General features: G+C 39.0%; 1 protein-coding gene across 4 annotated transcripts in view; it reads left to right on the top strand.

Moving 5' to 3' along the window:
* The first annotated feature begins 843 nt into the window (after positions 1 to 843).
* ELAVL2 (ELAV like neuron-specific RNA binding protein 2) overlaps positions 844 to 18,970 on the top strand; it is a 75,091-nt gene continuing 56,964 nt past the window's right edge. For 3 of the 4 annotated variants that reach the window (XM_010853318.1, XM_010853317.1, XM_010853316.1), the window contains exon 1: positions 859 to 1,087. In XM_010853318.1, coding sequence (XP_010851620.1) covers positions 859 to 1,087 — 229 coding nt within the window. Of the gene's footprint in view, positions 1,088 to 18,970 lie in introns of all 4 variants that reach the window. The other variant, XM_010853315.1, reaches the window with a different exon arrangement.

Here is an 18,970-nt window from a genome sequence, read left to right as displayed (position 1 = left end):
TTTTGGTGAACTAGATAGGTTTTTTTGTTTTTGTTTTTCCTTTTAAAGTCTGAGTCAAGGCAAAATATCACTTGGCATTGTTTGGGGGATTTTATTTTGATGCTGTGGATCAGCTGCCTTGTTGGTGATCTTTAGCTGCCAAGGTTGACAAGAATGGCCTGTTAGATTCACAGGGTACACTAAGTACTCAGCTTATTCCCCAGGTTATCCTGCAAACCCTAACATAAGACATTTGCTATTTTCTTATTTCTTACCAATGATAGAGGTATGAGATATTGTCAATTAAAAACATTTTCAATATGTAACCAAAACAGTACATGTTGACAAATTTATAATTTCTCAAAGTACTCTTGCTCCTTGATTTTAATTAATGGATGTCTGTCAGTTTCGGAATAAACTCCTAGGCTAACTAAATATCTCTGCAAAGTTAGGGTTCTTTTTTTTTTTTTAACTTTGTTTCTGGTAGCATGTTAAACACTTTTATTTTCTGGTATTTTTAGTCAGGATTTAATTCTGTGCCCTTTGCTACTAAATTTCCTCAACTCTGTGGACACAGCAGGTGAGTAAGGATTGTGAATAGACCCAGAATGGGGTTCTAGAGAATGTTAAAGATGTAAATTATGCTTTCGTGCATGTGTGGAATATGTATGTGAAAAATACAGCTGTGATCTTAAATAGCTTAATGTGAAGTAAAAGTTAGCATAGGTGTTGTACTTTTTGAAGCTTTGTTGTAATTTCAGCAGGACGACTTGTGTTTAGTGACAAGTGTTTACATTTTTGGATGGAATCTCTAATAGTTTGTGAAATATGAATTCTGACATGTCTTGTTTTCTCTGTTTTTAGCAGGTAATTGCTGCCATGGAAACACAACTGTCTAATGGGCCAACTTGCAATAACACAGCCAACGGTCCAACCACCATAAACAACAACTGCTCGTCACCAGTTGACTCCGGGAACACAGAGGACAGCAAGACCAACTTAATAGTCAACTACCTTCCTCAGAACATGACACAGGAGGAACTAAAGAGTCTTTTTGGGAGCATCGGTGAGATAGAGTCCTGTAAGCTTGTAAGAGACAAAATAACAGGTATGCAGTTTTAGATAAGGTTCCTCACATGTAAATGATTATGTTTCACGGTGTGAGAAAATTAAGTTTACTGCTTGTAAATCATGCAGTGCTAGAATTGTACACATTTAGATTTTCTCTCTCTGTTCTCTGGCTACATCAGCACTATGAAACTTTAAGTTTTAGATAGTTTTAAGTTTTTCTTTCAAAGCATAAAATATTTTTTATGAGCAGTATATATTTAACTAGACTTTTATATAATCTGAACTATACAATAACATTTTTGAAAATGTTTCAAAGTTGTACGTGTATCTGGAACAGCAAGCATCATGTTAACCTTTAGTTTTGAGCTTGCATGGTTTAACATTTCAACAATGAAATAAGGGGAGAATTGTGTTTAGCAGAGGAAAATGACCTTAAAATGTCCTTTTTCCTTAAGTCTCTGTAGTTCTGCTTATATATGACCAAGTAAATGGTAATACTGACATTGTCAGTGTATAAATACTTGTACAGATACAGTTTGAGTATGGCAAGATCTTAGCTTCTGTCTGTTAACAAGGAAAGGAAAAAGTGGTATCTGAGTGCTCCTTTTAAAAGATAAGAATGAAAGGATGAGTAATTTGGGTTTTAATAACAGCACATTTTGAATATTAGGTAGTAGAAAGTCTCTTTAGTATTTTGGAGGATTTGACTAAACTTTTAGAATAAAGCAAAACCTAAGTAAGTGTTTTTGACCATAGATGGGTTGATAGAGGAGTTGTTTGCAGACACTGAAAATGGATGAAATGTAGACAGACTGTAGCTTTTTCATGTTAAATATGAATGATGGTCATATCAGATGGTTTATCACCAGAATATTAAACTAAATATTTGAAATAAGCAGTTTGAGAAGTTGGACCAAGAATTTGAACTTTGACTGATCATGTGACCTTGGACATATCAGCTGTTGGCTTCAGCTTCAGGTTTCCTTGGTAAAATGAGTTAGAAGGCAGAGGAAGGGGTCCCTAGCTAATTTCTGGAGTCAACTGTGACTTTTTATGGGATGGTACCTTTAGCTGTTCTTTTATCAAGAGAGAAGGGCTTATTGTCTCCAAAGTGACTTGGAGCTGTTAACCTGGGCTTGGCCTTGTGGTCATATTTACTTGAGATGCAGATTGAGGTTCACAAAAAGAATTTATTCATTAAAATCAAGTGAAAACCAAGTAAGACTTGTTTATCATCAATCCATAATTATATTTGAACTAATTATATTACTTAGATGTTCACCATGATAATCAGGAAGGTTTGTTTTTTGTTTTTGAATATTGATAATCAAATGGATAATATTTTTCCATTGCCCCCCAAATCAGTGTGAGCAGTATACATAAAATTTGTTTTTTAAAAAAAAAGTTATTGAAAAGTTGGGGAAAATAGAGAACAAAGACTTTTTATTAACATGTGTCTGTCCTGAATTTTATGTTTTTAGCAAAACAGCATCTTTTTATGTGTGCATTTTATAGCCGCTTTGACATAAATGTGATAAGTGGTGTTAAGGTTTTAATATAAATGATGAGATTTCTGGTTTGATTGCTTAGTTATCTTATTTAAAAAATGATGCTTGAATTGGTTGTAAAGGTCACGTTTTTTGTTACGATAGATGAAAGCAGTAAACAAATCATACATCCAGTCGTTCAGTCATGCACTGAATTAGGCATTTTCCCACAGGAAACACCTCACAGATTTTCATCTCTTACCTCTGGTCAGTCTTGAATTATCTTACTCTCTGTTAACCTTTTGCTAGAGCTGTTATGTGGCAAAGTTGGATAAATGTGATTTCTTTGTCTTCATGCCCTTAGCTTCTCTGGCTCTGTTTGGAGGGTGGTGATAATAGAACCACAGTGCCGAGTAATATGAAGTAGTGCATGGTTAGGTACTTAGGTGCTGCCAAAGCATGTTAATACTTGGTGTTCATTTCCTTCACTTCCGCACCCCTTGACCTTTTCGTGGAGAGCTGGATAATGAAGGTTTGCATCCTAGTAAAATTCTATTTAAAATCTCTCACAAGCAAACCGAGTACCCAAGTAAAAGAATAGTAAGCACCAAAGATCAAAAGCTGTTTTTGCTAAGCTTAGTTCCATGAGATTTAGTCATAAGTACTCCTCAAAACAAGTGTTCCACTAACAGACAAGTTTGAGAAAAACTGCACTCCATAGTTCACTGCTTAAGAACCATACTGCAGATAATTTATATTAAAAATTATGTTAAAATCCTGCAGTAAAGAAACCAGTTTGATCTACTGTTCCACCCATCTTATTTAATCATAGAACTCTGGGGAGGGGGTGCTATCTCCACGACCCTAGAATTCCATTGAACGTGTTACTTTGGAAGTATTTGCTAACTAGTTATCAGACAATCTGTAATTCTGCCATAAAACCTGTTCACATCAATAAAATATGAACATGTTTCATGAAGTGAACATCCATGATAATGAAAGAGTTGAGTAGACCCATTAGAATACTGAGGACCTCTTCTGTTAACCCTGTTTTGACTCGGACCGCTAACATCTTATTCTTGGTATGGGTTAAATCAGCGTTCAGAAGGTTCTGACTCCTTTAGCTTCAAACATGGTTACTTTAGATTTTCTTGTAGTTGTGTTACTCTGAGTTTCTTAGTAAATACTTATATTGAACAAAATAGTACATAGATTTCTGAAACTGGGTTTAGAATTGTTACACTTGGCAAAGTGGGCATATCTTCTGAAGAAACTACTGTTAACATATCTCTGAAAAGGTTTTGAAAAAATCTGTGGGGATTTGAACCCCACTCTGGTATTTAGCATTAGTCATCTTGAGCAGTTTTTCAGTATATGCTTTTACAGTCGGGGCAGAGTTTTTCAGTCACTCTAATTATCCAACTTACTCTATTTCCTGGGGTAGCTAGTGGGCCAGCTCCTGCTATCTAATTTTGTAGGAGCATTTAATTGATTGGGTTATAAGAAAACTGGGATCACTCTGTGCGAAGAAAATTTAAATCCCCCTCCCCCCACTTTTCACTTATGTTAAGTCTTTATTTAAATAATGCTAAAATTAGGAAACTCTTATCTTAACTACAAAATACCTAGTTAGGAAAGTGTGTGCCTCTTTCCTAAGTCCTAAAAGTATATAATTTTTAGGTTGTGTCAGTGTTAGCAGATTAATCCACTATTTTGAAAATATGAGGATTAGGGAACTACATTAAAAAACATCTTCGGTTTCAAATACAGTAATCTTCTCACTGGTCGAGATGCTGTTTATCACGTCGTTTGTCAGGCCCTTGCTTTGGGCTCATGCCAGCTCTGTGCTCTACCCTGTTTCCCATCTATAGGCATTAAATACGAGACGCTTCCGCTGTTTGTACAGCATGGCTGACGTCGCTTGGTCCCTCTGGGTTCTCAAATGCACTTCAGAGTCCTTGACACCTGCTGATGCTGCATTCTAGAGGAGTGAAATGGATTTTGTGATGCAAGGAATGAATAATAGAGCGTTGGAACTGGAAAAACCCTCGAGGTGACCTTAGCCAACTCCCTCACTGACCAGAGATGAGAGGCCTAGGTTTGCTGACATGTCGAGTTCAAGATTACATGTCCATTAAGTGGCAGAGCAGGGACCCTAATTCTGGTTTTCTCATTCTTTCTGAGCATGTCTCCTCCTTGCCTTGTTGTTGGAGGGCCAGAGCTCTTCAAAACCTAAGCATAGGGCCAGCAGTTGAATTTCTAGTGAAACACATAACTTTTCTAGGATCACACAGGGGCATCATCTGGTGAGTGGTGAGTCTTCCACAAAAGGAGAATGGAAGACTTTTGAGGGTCAAGGACTGAGGGATACCTAACAACACGATCATCCATGCTTCTCTAGAAACTTTATAATCCCTGATTGTCAGTTTAGGTAGTCTAGCCCAGTGACTGCACGACCCAAGTCTGGCTGCACATCTTTACCTGAGGGAATTTTTAAAAATAAAGACTTTGGAGGCCTTGAAAATCTGTTGTCAAGAAGGCTCTCTCAGTGATTTGATGGGGCAGTCAATTCAGTATTTAAAGTCTGGTCAGTAGAATACCTGCTTTGGAGTCACTTGGGATGACTGTCAGAAATGCAAGTTCCAGGGCCCTGCCCAGACCTACTTAGGGAATCGGTCTATTCAGGGAGGGCCTGAAATGTGGGAATTACCTGGGAGTTACGGACTTCTTTTTCCTGAACATTTTGCAGGAGATGATAGAGCCAGGGATATCCAGGTTTATCTTATTTCTGGCTGGAAGTGGGTGGGACAGGTGGGTATGATTGCAATGCCCAACTGTATGGCAAACTTAAGTGTCAGATGCTGTTCCCTCTCCAACTTTTGATCTCTTGGGTTTCAGGACTAGAAACATTGAGTGTAGAAGTCACTGGGCTGTGTCTTTACTGAACACCCGACCTGTCCCTAGAAGAGTGTGTGTGTGTGTGTGTGTGTAGGTATGTATGTGTGCACGTGTGTGTCTGTAAGTGTGTAATCAGTTTTTAAAACTCTAGGGTAGTTTGTTCTGTGGCTGTTAACTTTGCCTTCCAAAAGAGGAGGTAAGAGAATTACAGTTGAAGACCTTAGGAAATGAGTGTTGCTGTTTCACATCTTAATGTGATAGCTTCACTCTTAACTTAGGAATTGTTGAGGTGGGTCCTGTGCTGACCCCATAAGCTGCCAATTAGAAGCTTTCAGACAAAAGGAAAAAACAAAAGGCCAAAACAGACATAAAGAAATACAAATTACAGGGGCCCAGAAGAGGGGCTTTGCAGATGTAGATTATCTCTGGACAGGCAGTGCCTTGGATAGGAACACAGACCTCTTTTTTTCCTCCCTTCCTGAGATCCCATGTGGTGAAGTCTCATACAAAACATGAGGGATCTTAGCTAGGTTTAACTTATGTCTTTGTTGCTTCCTGAGAACTTGAAAGTTAGTTTTTAATGCTGGTTTATTTTATGAGGATTATATGATTTTCAAACTTTATTTTGACAGCATGGTATTTTCTCCTCTTTTTAAAAGCAATCTTAGCTCCTCAGGATTGAAAGAGATAAGTGGTATTTTATTAGTCTAATGCATAACTTCAAATTTAATAGCTTTTTTTTTTTTTTAACTGTGATGAAGTCAGTCACAGTGAGCCCAAGGCGGTGATGAACATTAATTTGAGAAATGTGGTTTTGTGCATCAGTTGTAGTCTTTAGGTCAGCTGATAGTTGTTAGGTATTCATAGTATTGAGAGGTTAAGAATCCTGATTCTTGCAGACAAGTGGTTGAAAAGAGCAGGATGGTTGAGTGAGTTGGTGGGTGATGGTAGTTTAATAAATACCTCATTTTTGCTGACTCTGGGTGTATTTAGTTAGAAATTTGGCACAAAGGCTGGGCTTATGCCCAGGTGTTCACAAAACAAGAAAGCTTGGCAGCACAGGGTAAATGCATTGCTGCCGAGTATATTAACTGTGGAATATAATACGTTTGAATATGTCCATCTTTAGGTTTTAGTGGCTAAATTTGTATAAAATGAAATTCATATAAAATAAGATGAAATTTATTTTTTCATGGTATTGAAGAAACTATCAATGTGCTATTGAAGAAACTATTTATTAGTATATCTTAAAATTACTTTTCTGTGTACCCTTGTTTCTTCCAAAAGTCATGACTAATCAGTCATTTCAAAAATCTGATGTTGCAAATTGAGCTTTTTATAAAGTTTCAGGGGAAAACTATAAAATTTATTATTTTAGCTTTGTTTTTCCACTCAGACCTTTAACTTGGTGTTTTGTAGAATAATTTTCAAAGTGTCAGTATTGATTATAGGATTTAAGAAACTAAATACATTGATTTTTAAATTTTAATTTTTTATTCATTGTCAGGGAGAAAAAACTTTTTCTGTACCCTCTTAATTTGCAAGCCCCCAATTACTGAACCTAACAAAAGACAGGTTACACAGTGTTATATGTCCACTGTATCTCAATAAAATCAGGGAGAAAAGGGCTTACCAGAAGTGGCAATATGGTTTTTACTAATATTTCACATGCATTGGAAGTTCACAGAAAAGAAATGAAACAAAGAAGTGACTAGTCTCTGGGGCTTGTATGCCATTTTAATAAAACAGAGGGGATTTGGGTTCTGAGAGTAGATAAACTGCAGGTAATGACCAAGAAAATATATAGGGGGAAACTAATGGAAGATGAGAACGATTTTAGCAGGGTTTATTTATGCAGCTTCATCTTGGTGCTGGTTCTCCATCTCCATTGGTAAGAGTGGCTCTCCTTTTCCTGGTAGAGGAGAGGGGAACACTTTCACAAGGGAAGTTTATAACCTGTTTTTAGGCAGAAAAAGCTAGGGGAGAGAAGAGTATCTGTTGATTCTTAATTGCCTTTAACTCAAAATAATCCTTGTACCTATAAGTTTGGGGTGAAGGGACAGGGCATATTCTGACTCTCTCCACTATGAAATAAGTTTAATTCTCAGCAAACTGCGACAGCAGTTTCTTCTGATTGTTGCTGTTGTTCAGTCGCTACGTTGTGTTGACTCCTTGCGATCCTATGGACTGCAGGGCGCCAGGCTTCCCTGGCCTGCACTGTCTCCTAGAGTTTGTTCAACTCATGTCCACTGAGTCGGTGACGCCGTCCAGCCATCTCATCCTCTGTCACCCCCTTCTCCTTCTGCCTTCAGTCTTTCCCAGCAGCAGGGTCTTTTCCAATTTTGGAATGTGGGGACAGGACATATTCTAACTCTCTTCATTATGAAATAAGACTAACTCTCAGCAAACTGAAATAGAAAAGTTTCTTCTTCTGATAGTCTGTGGTAATGAAACCTTTAAATGACTAGTTTCTGAAAGGAAAAATATCTATTGTGAGAATATGGACAAGTTTGGAAGAGAACCATTCTCAATTAATTTGTAAATTATCTGTATTTTTGTTTCTTTCTTTTCTTGATGGTGATCTTTGTATTGCTTTGTTTTATTCCATGAGGAAAAAAAAAAATGAAGTGTATTGTAACTCCCAAGAACAGGTTACCTAGTTTCTCGGCAGCTTTTGAGGAGCTTCCCTGGTGGCTCAGATGGTAAAGTCTGCCTGCAGGGTCAGAGACCTGGGTTTGATCTTTAGGTCAGGAGGATTATCTGGAGGAGGAAATTGCAACCCACTCCAGTATTCTTTCCTGGAGAATCCCACGGACAGAGGAGCCTGGTGGGCTAACAGCCCATGGGGTCACATAGAGTCAGACACAATCGAGTGACGAACTCTTTCACTTTCTTTCACTTTACTGTGAACATGAGATGGAACCTGTTGGTTAAATAAAGTTGAGTTTTGACTTTATACTTTTTTAGTCCTTGTTGCCCCTGAGACTTGCCTGTTTTGCCAGTAGATTAGGAACATAGTGTTTTAGTGCCCTTGACTTTTTCCCTTAATTAGTTTGATACAAAACACAAACTTTGTTAATGTATTCAGATGTAAGTATACAGTTGAAATTCTTATGTGAGCATTTCTTCTGTTAAATTACAGCAAGATGTGAACGCCCTTAGTGTTCTTCGGACTTTTCCATGATGTTTCTTCTAGTTTTTGTCTACTTGTACTTTGGAAAAAGTATACATACACACATCTGTACCTCAAGTGATGTAAAATAGAAACCATTTTCAATTATTACTTAGTAGCTGTCATCATAATGATGGAAAACGTAGATGAGAAAAAAGATGGTGAACGAAATGGGAGAATATACAGAACAAATTCTGACCCAGGAATCCCTCCTCTGTTTTAATCTATAGAATGTTAAAATCCTGTTTTTCTGGAATGCAGTTGATTTATCCATCTGTTTTTCCTACGATGGTTTTTTTTTGTTATACTACCTTATCTATTGCACCTGCCCTTGCTTTTTTAACTTTCTAAATTACGAGTACAGCAGAGTGTTTTTATTTTGCACCTGTTGAAGCATTTTAAGTATTTCTTGAACAGAATAGTAGATGATTGAAACTAAAGCTGTGCTTCAGCATACACCTCCTTCCTCTGTGCTTGTTTTAAGGTACTTGCTTTCGCTTGAGTCCACTGCTGCTACGGGATTTTGAGAGCTGAGGAAACCATGAGTGTCTTTTTACAACTAAAAGCGCTAACTTTAAAAAATACTTTCTGACATTTTACTTGTGAGTGTCTTTTGATCTGTCGGGCCTGTGCAGTGGCTCGGTTAGCATGTTTTACTTTAAAAAAAAAAATAGTAATTTTTTGGCTGTGCTGCCTGGCTTGCAGGATCTTAGTTCCCTGACCAGGGGTTGAACCTGGGCTGTGGCAGTGAAAGCCTCCTAACCACTGGACTGCCAGGGAATTCCTTAGCGTGTTTTACTTATTAATGTATCTGGTTTTGCTTCTTAAAGTATCAGAATGTCAATATTTTGACATCATTGGATATCCCTTTATTGCTGATGGTATCTTCATACATTTTTTGAGGGACTTTAAGCTGCATTGGCAGCTCCTCCCAAGTATTATGAAGAGATGGAGTCTCATTTAAAACTACCTTTTTTGTGTTTAACTACCCAGTAATCTCTTATATCACCTTAGGTAATTGAAGGGTCATAGCAGAGGCCACGGTCTAGGACCTGCTGTCCTCCCTGTTGGAGGACCTCTGCCCATCCCAGAGGGTCTTAGGCGCAGCCTCCCTTGTCCAGTGCAGTCCTGTGACTCAGCCTGGACCAGCCCTGAGCCAGAGCACAGAGTAAGTCTGTTCAACCAGAAGAACCATTAGGGCTTCCCTATTTTTCAGATCAGCTGTGATCCACTCCTAGCATGCTCTGCCCATACTGACGAAGATCATTTGTTTGGAATCCAAACAGTTGAATATGGTGCCCTGAAGCCCAGAGCCCCTGGGGTAGGCTGAGTGTGAAGAGGGGACACAGCCATCTCAACCTCTTAGGGCTCAGGAGACTGCTTGGCCACTTCAAAAGAAGAGGGGAGAAGTTGGGGTTTAAACTGTGTTGTTAAGCGTTCCTTCCCATCTTTCCATGAAAGGGACTTTGAATGCAGTGGTAATAGGATTTACCAAACTCTTGTGTATACCAGGGTTGTTATTAGCTTAACTTGGGATCAGGTTGTTGGGATTAACAAAGAAATGAGACAAAATGCTTGCTATCTTCAAATCCCTTGCTAGGGAGATGGGCTAAGGAGCACAGATTTTCGATGTTTTAGCCTAGAAAGAACATGTTGCATTTACGTTCAAATAAAGGCCTAGCCATTTCCTTGTGTTGTAGTGTTGAATTATTTGACTCTGAACTTGTTTCTTCCAATAAAGTGCCTTTCTCTCTCTCCCCAGTCCCTTATTCATTCAGTTAGAAGACAATTGCAGATGTTTTTTTCCTCCAGGCAAACTGATTGAAAAAAAAAAAAAAAATCAAATCTTTGATTTTTCTCATGATGTGGAAAGTTCGCAAAACATTTTCTCTTCTTTGCTTTCTAGATGACTTGACCAACAGAATTGATTTTCTAGGGATGGGACAAAGTGGGACTAGGAAGTACAAGTCAGGACTTGGGAGCCCAGAAAGATGATTAATGACATTACACCAGCCTCTGTGAACTGGAGCACTGGAGTGTAGAGTTATTGCTCTGTGTGGTATTGTGTAACTGTTATTCAGAATGAATTAGCTTGACTTAAAATATGAAGGTACTCTCAGCCAAGCTTCCCCAGTGGACTGTTAACTGGCCTGGAAGGTCAGCACGTTGTTAAATTGAGCCATGAGGTATCAGATGAAAACTAACTGAGGCTTGTTTTCACTGTTACTGATAGCTTCTTCCTTAAGATTAATACCCCTTTAATGTAAATCATAAATACCAGTACTATATATTCTGATTTCATCAAGTAAGATTTTGCAGAAGAGAAATGAAGGGATCTGTGTGTTTGGATGTTAAGAAGCCCAGTGTTCCTGTAGTGTTAGGAGATCAGAGGACTTAGGGAAAAAAAATTGCTGTCCCTTGATTTTCTTTTGTTGAAATAGTCATTGAAAACATTTAAAGCATTGCCTTATTCAGTCATCACAGACTTTACAGATTCCAGTTTGTGTAAATGGGGGGTGGCGATTTCCATGAGGGCATGGTTAACTTAGCAGATGCAATTTTACATCTTGTTTTCCTTTTTTTGTTAAATCCTTATGCATATTGTGAATTAGAGTTTATTTTTAGCTCTTAATGAGTTCTTTCCTCATCATTGTACTTTTTGTTGAAACTCTGTTTTCTACATAACACTTTGATTTTGAAGGGGGAGTTTATATAGCTCACAAGTCCTGTATCTATCCCCAGTCTCCACTCCAGTTCAACTAGAATTTGTATTTTTTCATTTGCAGTAATAGATCTGGTTATCTGTTACTTTGTAGAGTAAGTGTGGTGATGCCATTGACTCTTCACCACCTGTTTGACCTTTGCAATTTATCCTGAGAAAGTTAGATTTAAAGGAGGCATAGCTGCTTGTAAACAGATAAACCAGAATTATTTCATTGTATTCAAGGTCACTGGAGCCTGAAGGAGCAATTTTATTTCTTTATATTTTGATGCTTTACATTCAATCTTAAGGAGTCACTGGGTCATTAACACAGTAGCTTCCAGGATACTGTGTTCTGAATCCTTCTTCCTGACCCTGGTGCTTGTCTCTGAGAGCTTTTTTCATACCACTAAAATGAATTACACTTTGCTTTCAGTCCACTTGAATAAAATGTACCTAAATAGGCTGGTTATGGTGTGTCAAATCAGTTGACTTCTCTCCTCCTGTAAAATAAAGGTGCTTTCCTAAATGATCTGAAGTCTTACCTAGCCCTGGATTTCTGTGACCTTTCTCCTTTGTGAACAGAACTGCAAAGTTAACTCTTCAGCATAGTGCGGAGGGATTCTGACATGTATGGTGCAGAATCATTCTGCTTCTCAGGCAGAATGATTTGGGATCTAACATTTAAGCTCAAGATATTTAACTAGGGTTGTTTTTTTTTTTTTTTAACTCTTAGTATTCCTGGGCATTTCTTTCAGGGGTGAATTCCCTTCTTTCATGTTATAATCAGGTTAAAATACAGAATTGTCAATATTGATTTGTTACTGTGTTTTTTGTTAATGCATTTCTTTTTGTAAGTGCTGGAAATTGGAAGCCTTTGCAGAAAGGCATGATGGCGTATCATTGTTCAGTGCATTAATGTCCCCCAATTCCATATTTGGGGACATTAAAAACAGACCTAATGAGCTCTTAAAAATCGGAATGTGAGATCCTCTGAGGTCAGGTTCGCTGATCTTACTTGAGATTTTAGTTTCCTGAGTGTTTACTGAAAACAGCATATGTGGACATAGCCATCGGGGGAAGGAGGGCATCTAATATTCTTCCTGGTTGGTAGAGCTGGGCAGAGACTTTTAAGAGCCCCTCTCCCTTTGTGGTGGGGCAGTGGTGAGATACTGCCGATGGACTTAGTTTCGTGTATACAGTTCTTTTTTTTTTTAGGCAAATCAATAGGGACAGAAAGAAGAGGAGTGGTTGACTAGGGCTGGCCACGTCGGGACAGAGAGAGGAATGGGCTATGGTTGCCACTACATGCTGCATTCCCCTTTAGGGTGATGAAAATAGTCGAAATGTAGGTTGTGATGATGAGTGCACAAGTCTGAGAATATTCTAAAAACCCACACATTGTACGCTTTCAATAGGTTAATTTTATGGTATGTCAACTATACCTCAATAAAGGTGTTAATTTTTTTTTATTAAAGGAAATGTATACAGTTCTTAGGTAGTTTTGGTTAGGTGAAAACGAACATCTGAGAGGGAAAGTGAAAGGAAAGTGAAGTCGCTCAGTCGTGTCCGACTCTTGGCGACCCCGTGGACTGTAGCCCACCACGCTCCTCTGTCCATGGGACTTTCCAGGCAAGAGTACTGGAGTGGGCTGCCATTTCCTTCTCCAGAGGATCTTCCTGGCCCAGGGACCGAACCCAGGTCTCCTGCATTGTAAGCAAGACGCTTTACCGTCTGAGCTGGCTTATCTGCTTCTTAAGACCAAATTCTGCCATAGGTTCAGGCATCAAGCTAGCTGGCTCTAATTGACTGATAAATTACTTTGCAAGCTTGATGGAAGTGCTAGTTCTCTGTTCTTTTTTGAGGTGCTTCCAACACACCTTTTATGAAGTGCTCACTTGTGGCTGACAGCATTCCAGGGGTGGGCATCTGTGCCCTCTGTTTGCATCATGCAAAAAGAAATCCTTCTGAACAAGGCTGAATCGAGGACTGTGTCATATTCAGCTTCTGTCCAGAAGCGCACGAGTGAAAGACCCCTTGGATTCTCGTGTCCTGTTGATACAAGACCGGATAGTGTCTCTAAACTAGTTGAACACATCTGGAATACCTTTGATTTGACTAATGAGACCGCCATTTCTAATGCTCAGTACACTAATTAACAAATAAGTAGCTTAAGGAACAAGGATGCTTTTTGACATTCATTATAGTAATTAGCAGAGAATTGGTTGTTGACTTAGATACAGATGGTAGGTAGTCTTGTAACTAGGCACTTTTGGAGGTTTCTCCTTACTTGTGTTGGACGAACATAACATCACATTGATTCATGACAAATTAAAGAAAAATTTAACTGCAGTGAAATCTACATACCATAAAGTTGACCATGTTGACCATTTTAAGTATATACCTCTGTGGCATTAAATACATTCACAGTGTTGTGCAGCCATCACCACTGTTTCTAGAACTGGTTAATCATTCTGACCTGAAACTCTGTGCCCATTAAACATAACTCCCCACGCTATCTCCCTTAGCCCTTGGCAACCACTGTTGTACTTTTTATCTCTCTGAGTTTGTCTGTTCTGGGTAAAGCAGTGAAATTGTTTGGTATTTGTTATTCCAGGGCTTCCCAGGTGGCGAAGTGGTAAAGGATCTGTCTACCAGTGCAGGAGACATGAGAGAGATGGGTTCGATCTCTGGGTTGGGAAGATCCCCTGGAGTAGGAAATGGCAACCCACTCCAGTATTCTTCCTGGAGAGTCCCGTGAACAGAGGAGCCTGGCGGGCTACAGTGCGTGTGGTCACAAAGAGTCAGACACAGCTGAGCACACGAGCAGAACATTATACCAAGTGTTTTTGGGGTTTTTGGTCGTGTCATGCAGCATGTGGGATTTTACTTCCCTGACCAGGGATCAAACCCCTGCCCCGTGCATTGGAGGTGCAGCGTGTTAGCCACTGAGCCTCCAAGAAAGTCCCCCAAAGTGTTTTAAAAGTGAATTATAGCAATTGTTTTAAGAGGGACTAAATTTTTGTCTTGGGCCATGGGTTTTTTTTGCATATTTTATTTCCTTTTATTTCAGTGTGCCTTCAGGCACCAACCCCTCCTTTTGAAATATTTTTTTGTTTTCAAACTTGGTTCTTGCCACTTTCCCCATAAAAGGGGTGTCCAGGAAGAAAAGAGTGAATTTGTACACTGTTTCGGCAGATGGCCTGCTACTTGCAGGGACTTCATCTCACCCCCTTGCAGTGGTCCAGCCTGGTTCGGGCTTGTTTTCTTCTTTGGACGTTGCCTCCAAGCTCCATGGCTTATCGGCAGGCCACCTGGAGGAAGGGGTGGTGGCACACACAGAAGATTCAGGAAAGAGAAGCAAAGCAGCTCTGTGCCCCAGCAGCCCTCTTTGCCTTCATACTCATCTACTTCCCCTTCTCCTGGAGGGGCATGCCCTCCAGGGACGATCGCCTGTGCGAGGTCCTGGGACGACACGGGGCAGTGGCCTCAGGCTTCTTTCTCTTGCTTCATCCCCTCTTCTGCTGAGAACCTGAAGGCAGTCTTGGCAGAAAGCTGTTGCTCAATAGAAGGAGCCAAAGAGGAAAAAGTAGACTTTCTCTTCTATAGTTGTAGCTTGACCTTCTGTTTTTCCTCCTTCTCTAGCATTCCTTTTGCCCATCCCATCCCACCTCCCCTAAAACAAACAAACACACACACACACACCAAAAAAAAAAAAAATCCAGCCAGGGAGATCCCTTTTAGACCACTGGAACAGTTGCTGTAGTAAAGGAAGCCTTAAGCATCTTCCTGCTGCACCTTTGGGTGACAGATGCTGATGTAGGTTGAATGTAGAGGCAGGTGTTCTGTGGCCTATTTCCGCCTTTACATTATTTCAAATTCTGTGTTACTGAGTAGAGCAGTCTTCCTTTAAAATTTTAGGTCCCATTTCTTGGCCTCTTGCCTTGTCTATTGGCATCTGCCAAATGCCTGCTTGGCTACAGGAACATCATTCCACACTTGGTGACTGTATTTATTTTCAAATGCTGGCTATTGACAACTCAAGAGCAATTCCACCAGTTGAAACTTAGCAGAAAGCTTCCCCTGTGGTGGAGATGTTAATAATTTTTTAAAGGTCGTCCTTCTTATGGTTTAGGGTCTGAACTGCAGCTTCATACAGGCTTCTCCACACTATGTCCTTTGTGGGGAGCTTCCGAAGGTCTCTTTTTGCCGTAGGGAAGAGCAACTTCTGGAGCTGGAAGGTCTTGTCAGGTGTTGGTGGTGAAGGTGACTCATGTCAGCAGCTTTTGTTAACTGAGAACACTGGCGCACTGGAGAACACCAGCCAGAGTTCAGTACTTGATTTCAAGGCGGTGGCTGTGTCTCTTAAGAGATCCTGAGTCACAACATATTCTGCTAATCTAACTTCTTACTTTATTGGCACCTTGTTTTTCAGGTGAGTCAGAGTTGGAGGGAACTGGATATAGTTTGCAGAGGGGAATGAAGAATGCTCTGAACGGTGACTTGTTTTGGAGCTAGGATTTAGAAGCAGTACTTCCTGGGTACTCCACATCAGGAATGTAATTTGGAGAAGGTCTGGTTCACTAATGAGTTGTTGATTATTCCATTTGATGGTTGAATCTTTGAAGCAGTCTTTTATTTGAACAGAAATGAGAGAGATTTCAGTTTGTATGGAGAAATCTATAAGACACTTCATGTATCCTAGAGCATTGTCTAACTTCATTATGACCATTCCATATTGAGATATTCTCTATCCTCCCTCTGTCCCTATCTTAAGTATAGGCAAGGGGCCAGTATGGGACCATACCAAGATCAGTTAGGTGTTTTCTCCCAGAACCTCAAGGAGGTGATAGAAGGATGAGATGGTGATAGTGGCCCTTCTCATTAGACACCCTGTCTGTCTGACCTCTGAGATAATTGCTCTTTTCACTGCTTAGCCCACTGGAGCCTGGTCCCTAGCTCCTCTTGATTCTAAAAATTTCTGTGCCTCTTCCAATAAATTCCCTTTTGCTAGTTAGCTGAATGCAGTTTATGTTACTTATAGAACTCTAGTGAAACAATTTTGCTTAATTCACATTCTGTCTCTGTGTGTCAAAATTGACTTTTCAATACACCCAAAAGTAAGCCTCCCGATTTTTTGGAGGGGCAGAGCTGGTATCACTTAGACTCAGAAGAGTAACTTTTGTAATTGCTTAGAAGTCCTTGTTTTGAACTTGTCAACTTTCCACAGAGGGCTCTCAGAAAAGGTGCAGATTCTAGGCCTCACTTTCTAGGTAAAACCTCGTTTAGGCCAGAATGTTTTCCATTAAGAAGTTATTTGAATCAGAATGGGAGATTGAGCCCTTTTCTGGCTCAGGTCATAAGACATTTCCAGTTAGTTGGATACCTTTCACACCTGTATCATTCTAACCTGAACTTTCAGTTCTTTAACATAGCATATGTGTTGAACTAGATTCTCTAAAGCATTTGTGATGTGAAAGAAATTAAGCTGCTGTCTAGAGTCCTCAGACTGCTTCGTGGCGACAAAGGTGTTGTGATTTTTTATTTTGGTTTGTTTGGAACAGCTTTTACCTTTGAGTCTGAGGTTTGTTTAAGGACTATTTTTCACTTCCAAAAAAACCACTTACCCCTTTTTGAATAGTACTCTGCATTGCCAGTAATCCTCTAGGCTTTGCATCCTGACCGTTTTGCAGGGTCACAGTTTTCCCTCCTTTGAACCCGTTAAATTTGTCATGTCTGTAATAGATGAACTGCCCAAGAGAACTGCTTACTCTCCCTGAGACTTAGCTTTGAGGAAAACAAAGGCTATCGGTAAAGATGTTTGTCGCTGTTTTGCGAGGTGTGTATGAATGTGTATTTTATAAAGTCATTTGTCTCTGTCTTTCAAATAGTTGACTCGTATTTGATCCACGTTGTCGTTGTTGGAGGGAAACCAAAGTTCAAGTATAATTATGCAAAAATCATAGGTGCAGTGAAGCTAATTAATAATATTCCCTCCTAAGTAATATCTTGTGACTTCTCTCCCATTTCATTATGTTTTATGGTCAGCCCTTTCCTCCTTGAGTGTAGTCAAGAACTACCTGAAGAATGGCTGAGATGACCAGTAGTAATGGCATTCTTAGTGATGACTCAGTTGATCTTTCTGGGTGTTTCTTCTCTAGCTTTTATAATCTTCAGAGGTCAGTGATGTTTGATGGCTTTTGTTGTTTATAGCAGCTGATGAGAGTCATAGACCTTATAGAAAAACAAGCTTACTTGTGAATGACCTCCATTTATTCCCTCTGCTTACTCAGTCATCATTTAATTAAAACCCATTGGTGTCTAGTCTTGTGGGAATGCAGGTAGGCTTAGAGGTATTACATTTCTTTGTTCCGTGGTGTCAGTGATATACATCGTTAGTATCAATTTTTTTGAACAGCTTTCAGTTCTCTTTGAGAAGATCAAACCCTAATTTTTAATCTTTATTTTAGTATATTTATTTTTAACTAATCATTGATGCAGAATCATAACTCTTGTTTGAAATAATATCCAATCAATTTTATGTCCTTACCTTGCAGCCTCTTAGGATATTTATGTAAGCTTAAAGGATTAGAATGGGATATCTGTTCAAGTAGCTTTAAGTGAAAACACAGCATGAAGGTGAGAGGAAGGATGGTTTGGCCAGGATATTACCAGGTTTTAGGAAATGATACAGAAAATCTTTGAATAACACCTTAATTAGGTGGTAGATTCTGCACTCTGAAAACAAAAATCCTGTGGGAATTGTTAAAGTTTAACTTAGGTCCTGGTCCCTTGATTCGAATTTTCTTAGAAATTTTGCTTCACTTTTATTTTTTTTTAATCCTAGATGAAAATGATAGAAAATTAAAATGAAAGAACACCTTAGCTTTGTAAAGAACGATGAAATCTAGGGCGGAGGCAGCAGTCAAGATTGGGGAGTTGACCAAGGACAATTATTTGATGAATTTGATAACTAATATAGTTATCACGAGGATTAACCTTTAGTTTTTTTATTTCTGAATATTTCTTAACCAGGAGTCTTGAATTGCTAGGGAAGAGAAGGAATTATGGGTTAATTTCCATGTTTTAACAGTGGAAGGGCTATAATTAAGATAGCCAAGTAGCATAGAATAGTTAATTGAATTTTATTTAAATTATATGTTTAATATAATCTTTCATATGCTGGAGGCTTATGAAAAATAATTTGCCTTGGTTTCTTGCTTCAAAAGAATGCTGTTTAGAACCAATCAATCTTTATCTGAATCTTAAGTAAATCTCAGAGGGATCTGAGGTTTTTACACATACGCAAGTCACAACTGTAAGATGATAAAGCTTTTTAAACCTTAAAACAAGTTCCACTTCCTTTAGTCTTGGATGTAGCATTTTAGGGAGGAGCAGAGGATCAAGACCCCAGATAAAGTATAGAAGGCTTTTGGGTTAAGGAGATGCATTGCAATTCAGAGTATATATGTGTGGTTTCTTGCTTGAAGATTGGTAATTTAGGTATATATGGACTACCTTAATAATGTTACTATTTATTAAGAGAACTAGAATGAGCATTATATTATTTTTGGAAATAGGGCTTAACTAGTAAGTGATCTAGCAGCATACATAAAGTCTTCCAATTTTTCCCCCAAATAAAGGAGATTGGTTTGCAATATG

Source organism: Bison bison, unplaced genomic scaffold (genome assembly GCF_000754665.1).
Source record: "Bison bison bison isolate TAMUID 2011002044 unplaced genomic scaffold, Bison_UMD1.0 scf7180017864326, whole genome shotgun sequence".
In the NCBI taxonomy this organism is placed as follows: Eukaryota; Metazoa; Chordata; class Mammalia; order Artiodactyla; family Bovidae; genus Bison; species Bison bison.
The sequence above is the reverse complement of the archived record's forward strand: the minus strand, read 5'-3'. Positions and strand labels throughout refer to the sequence as shown.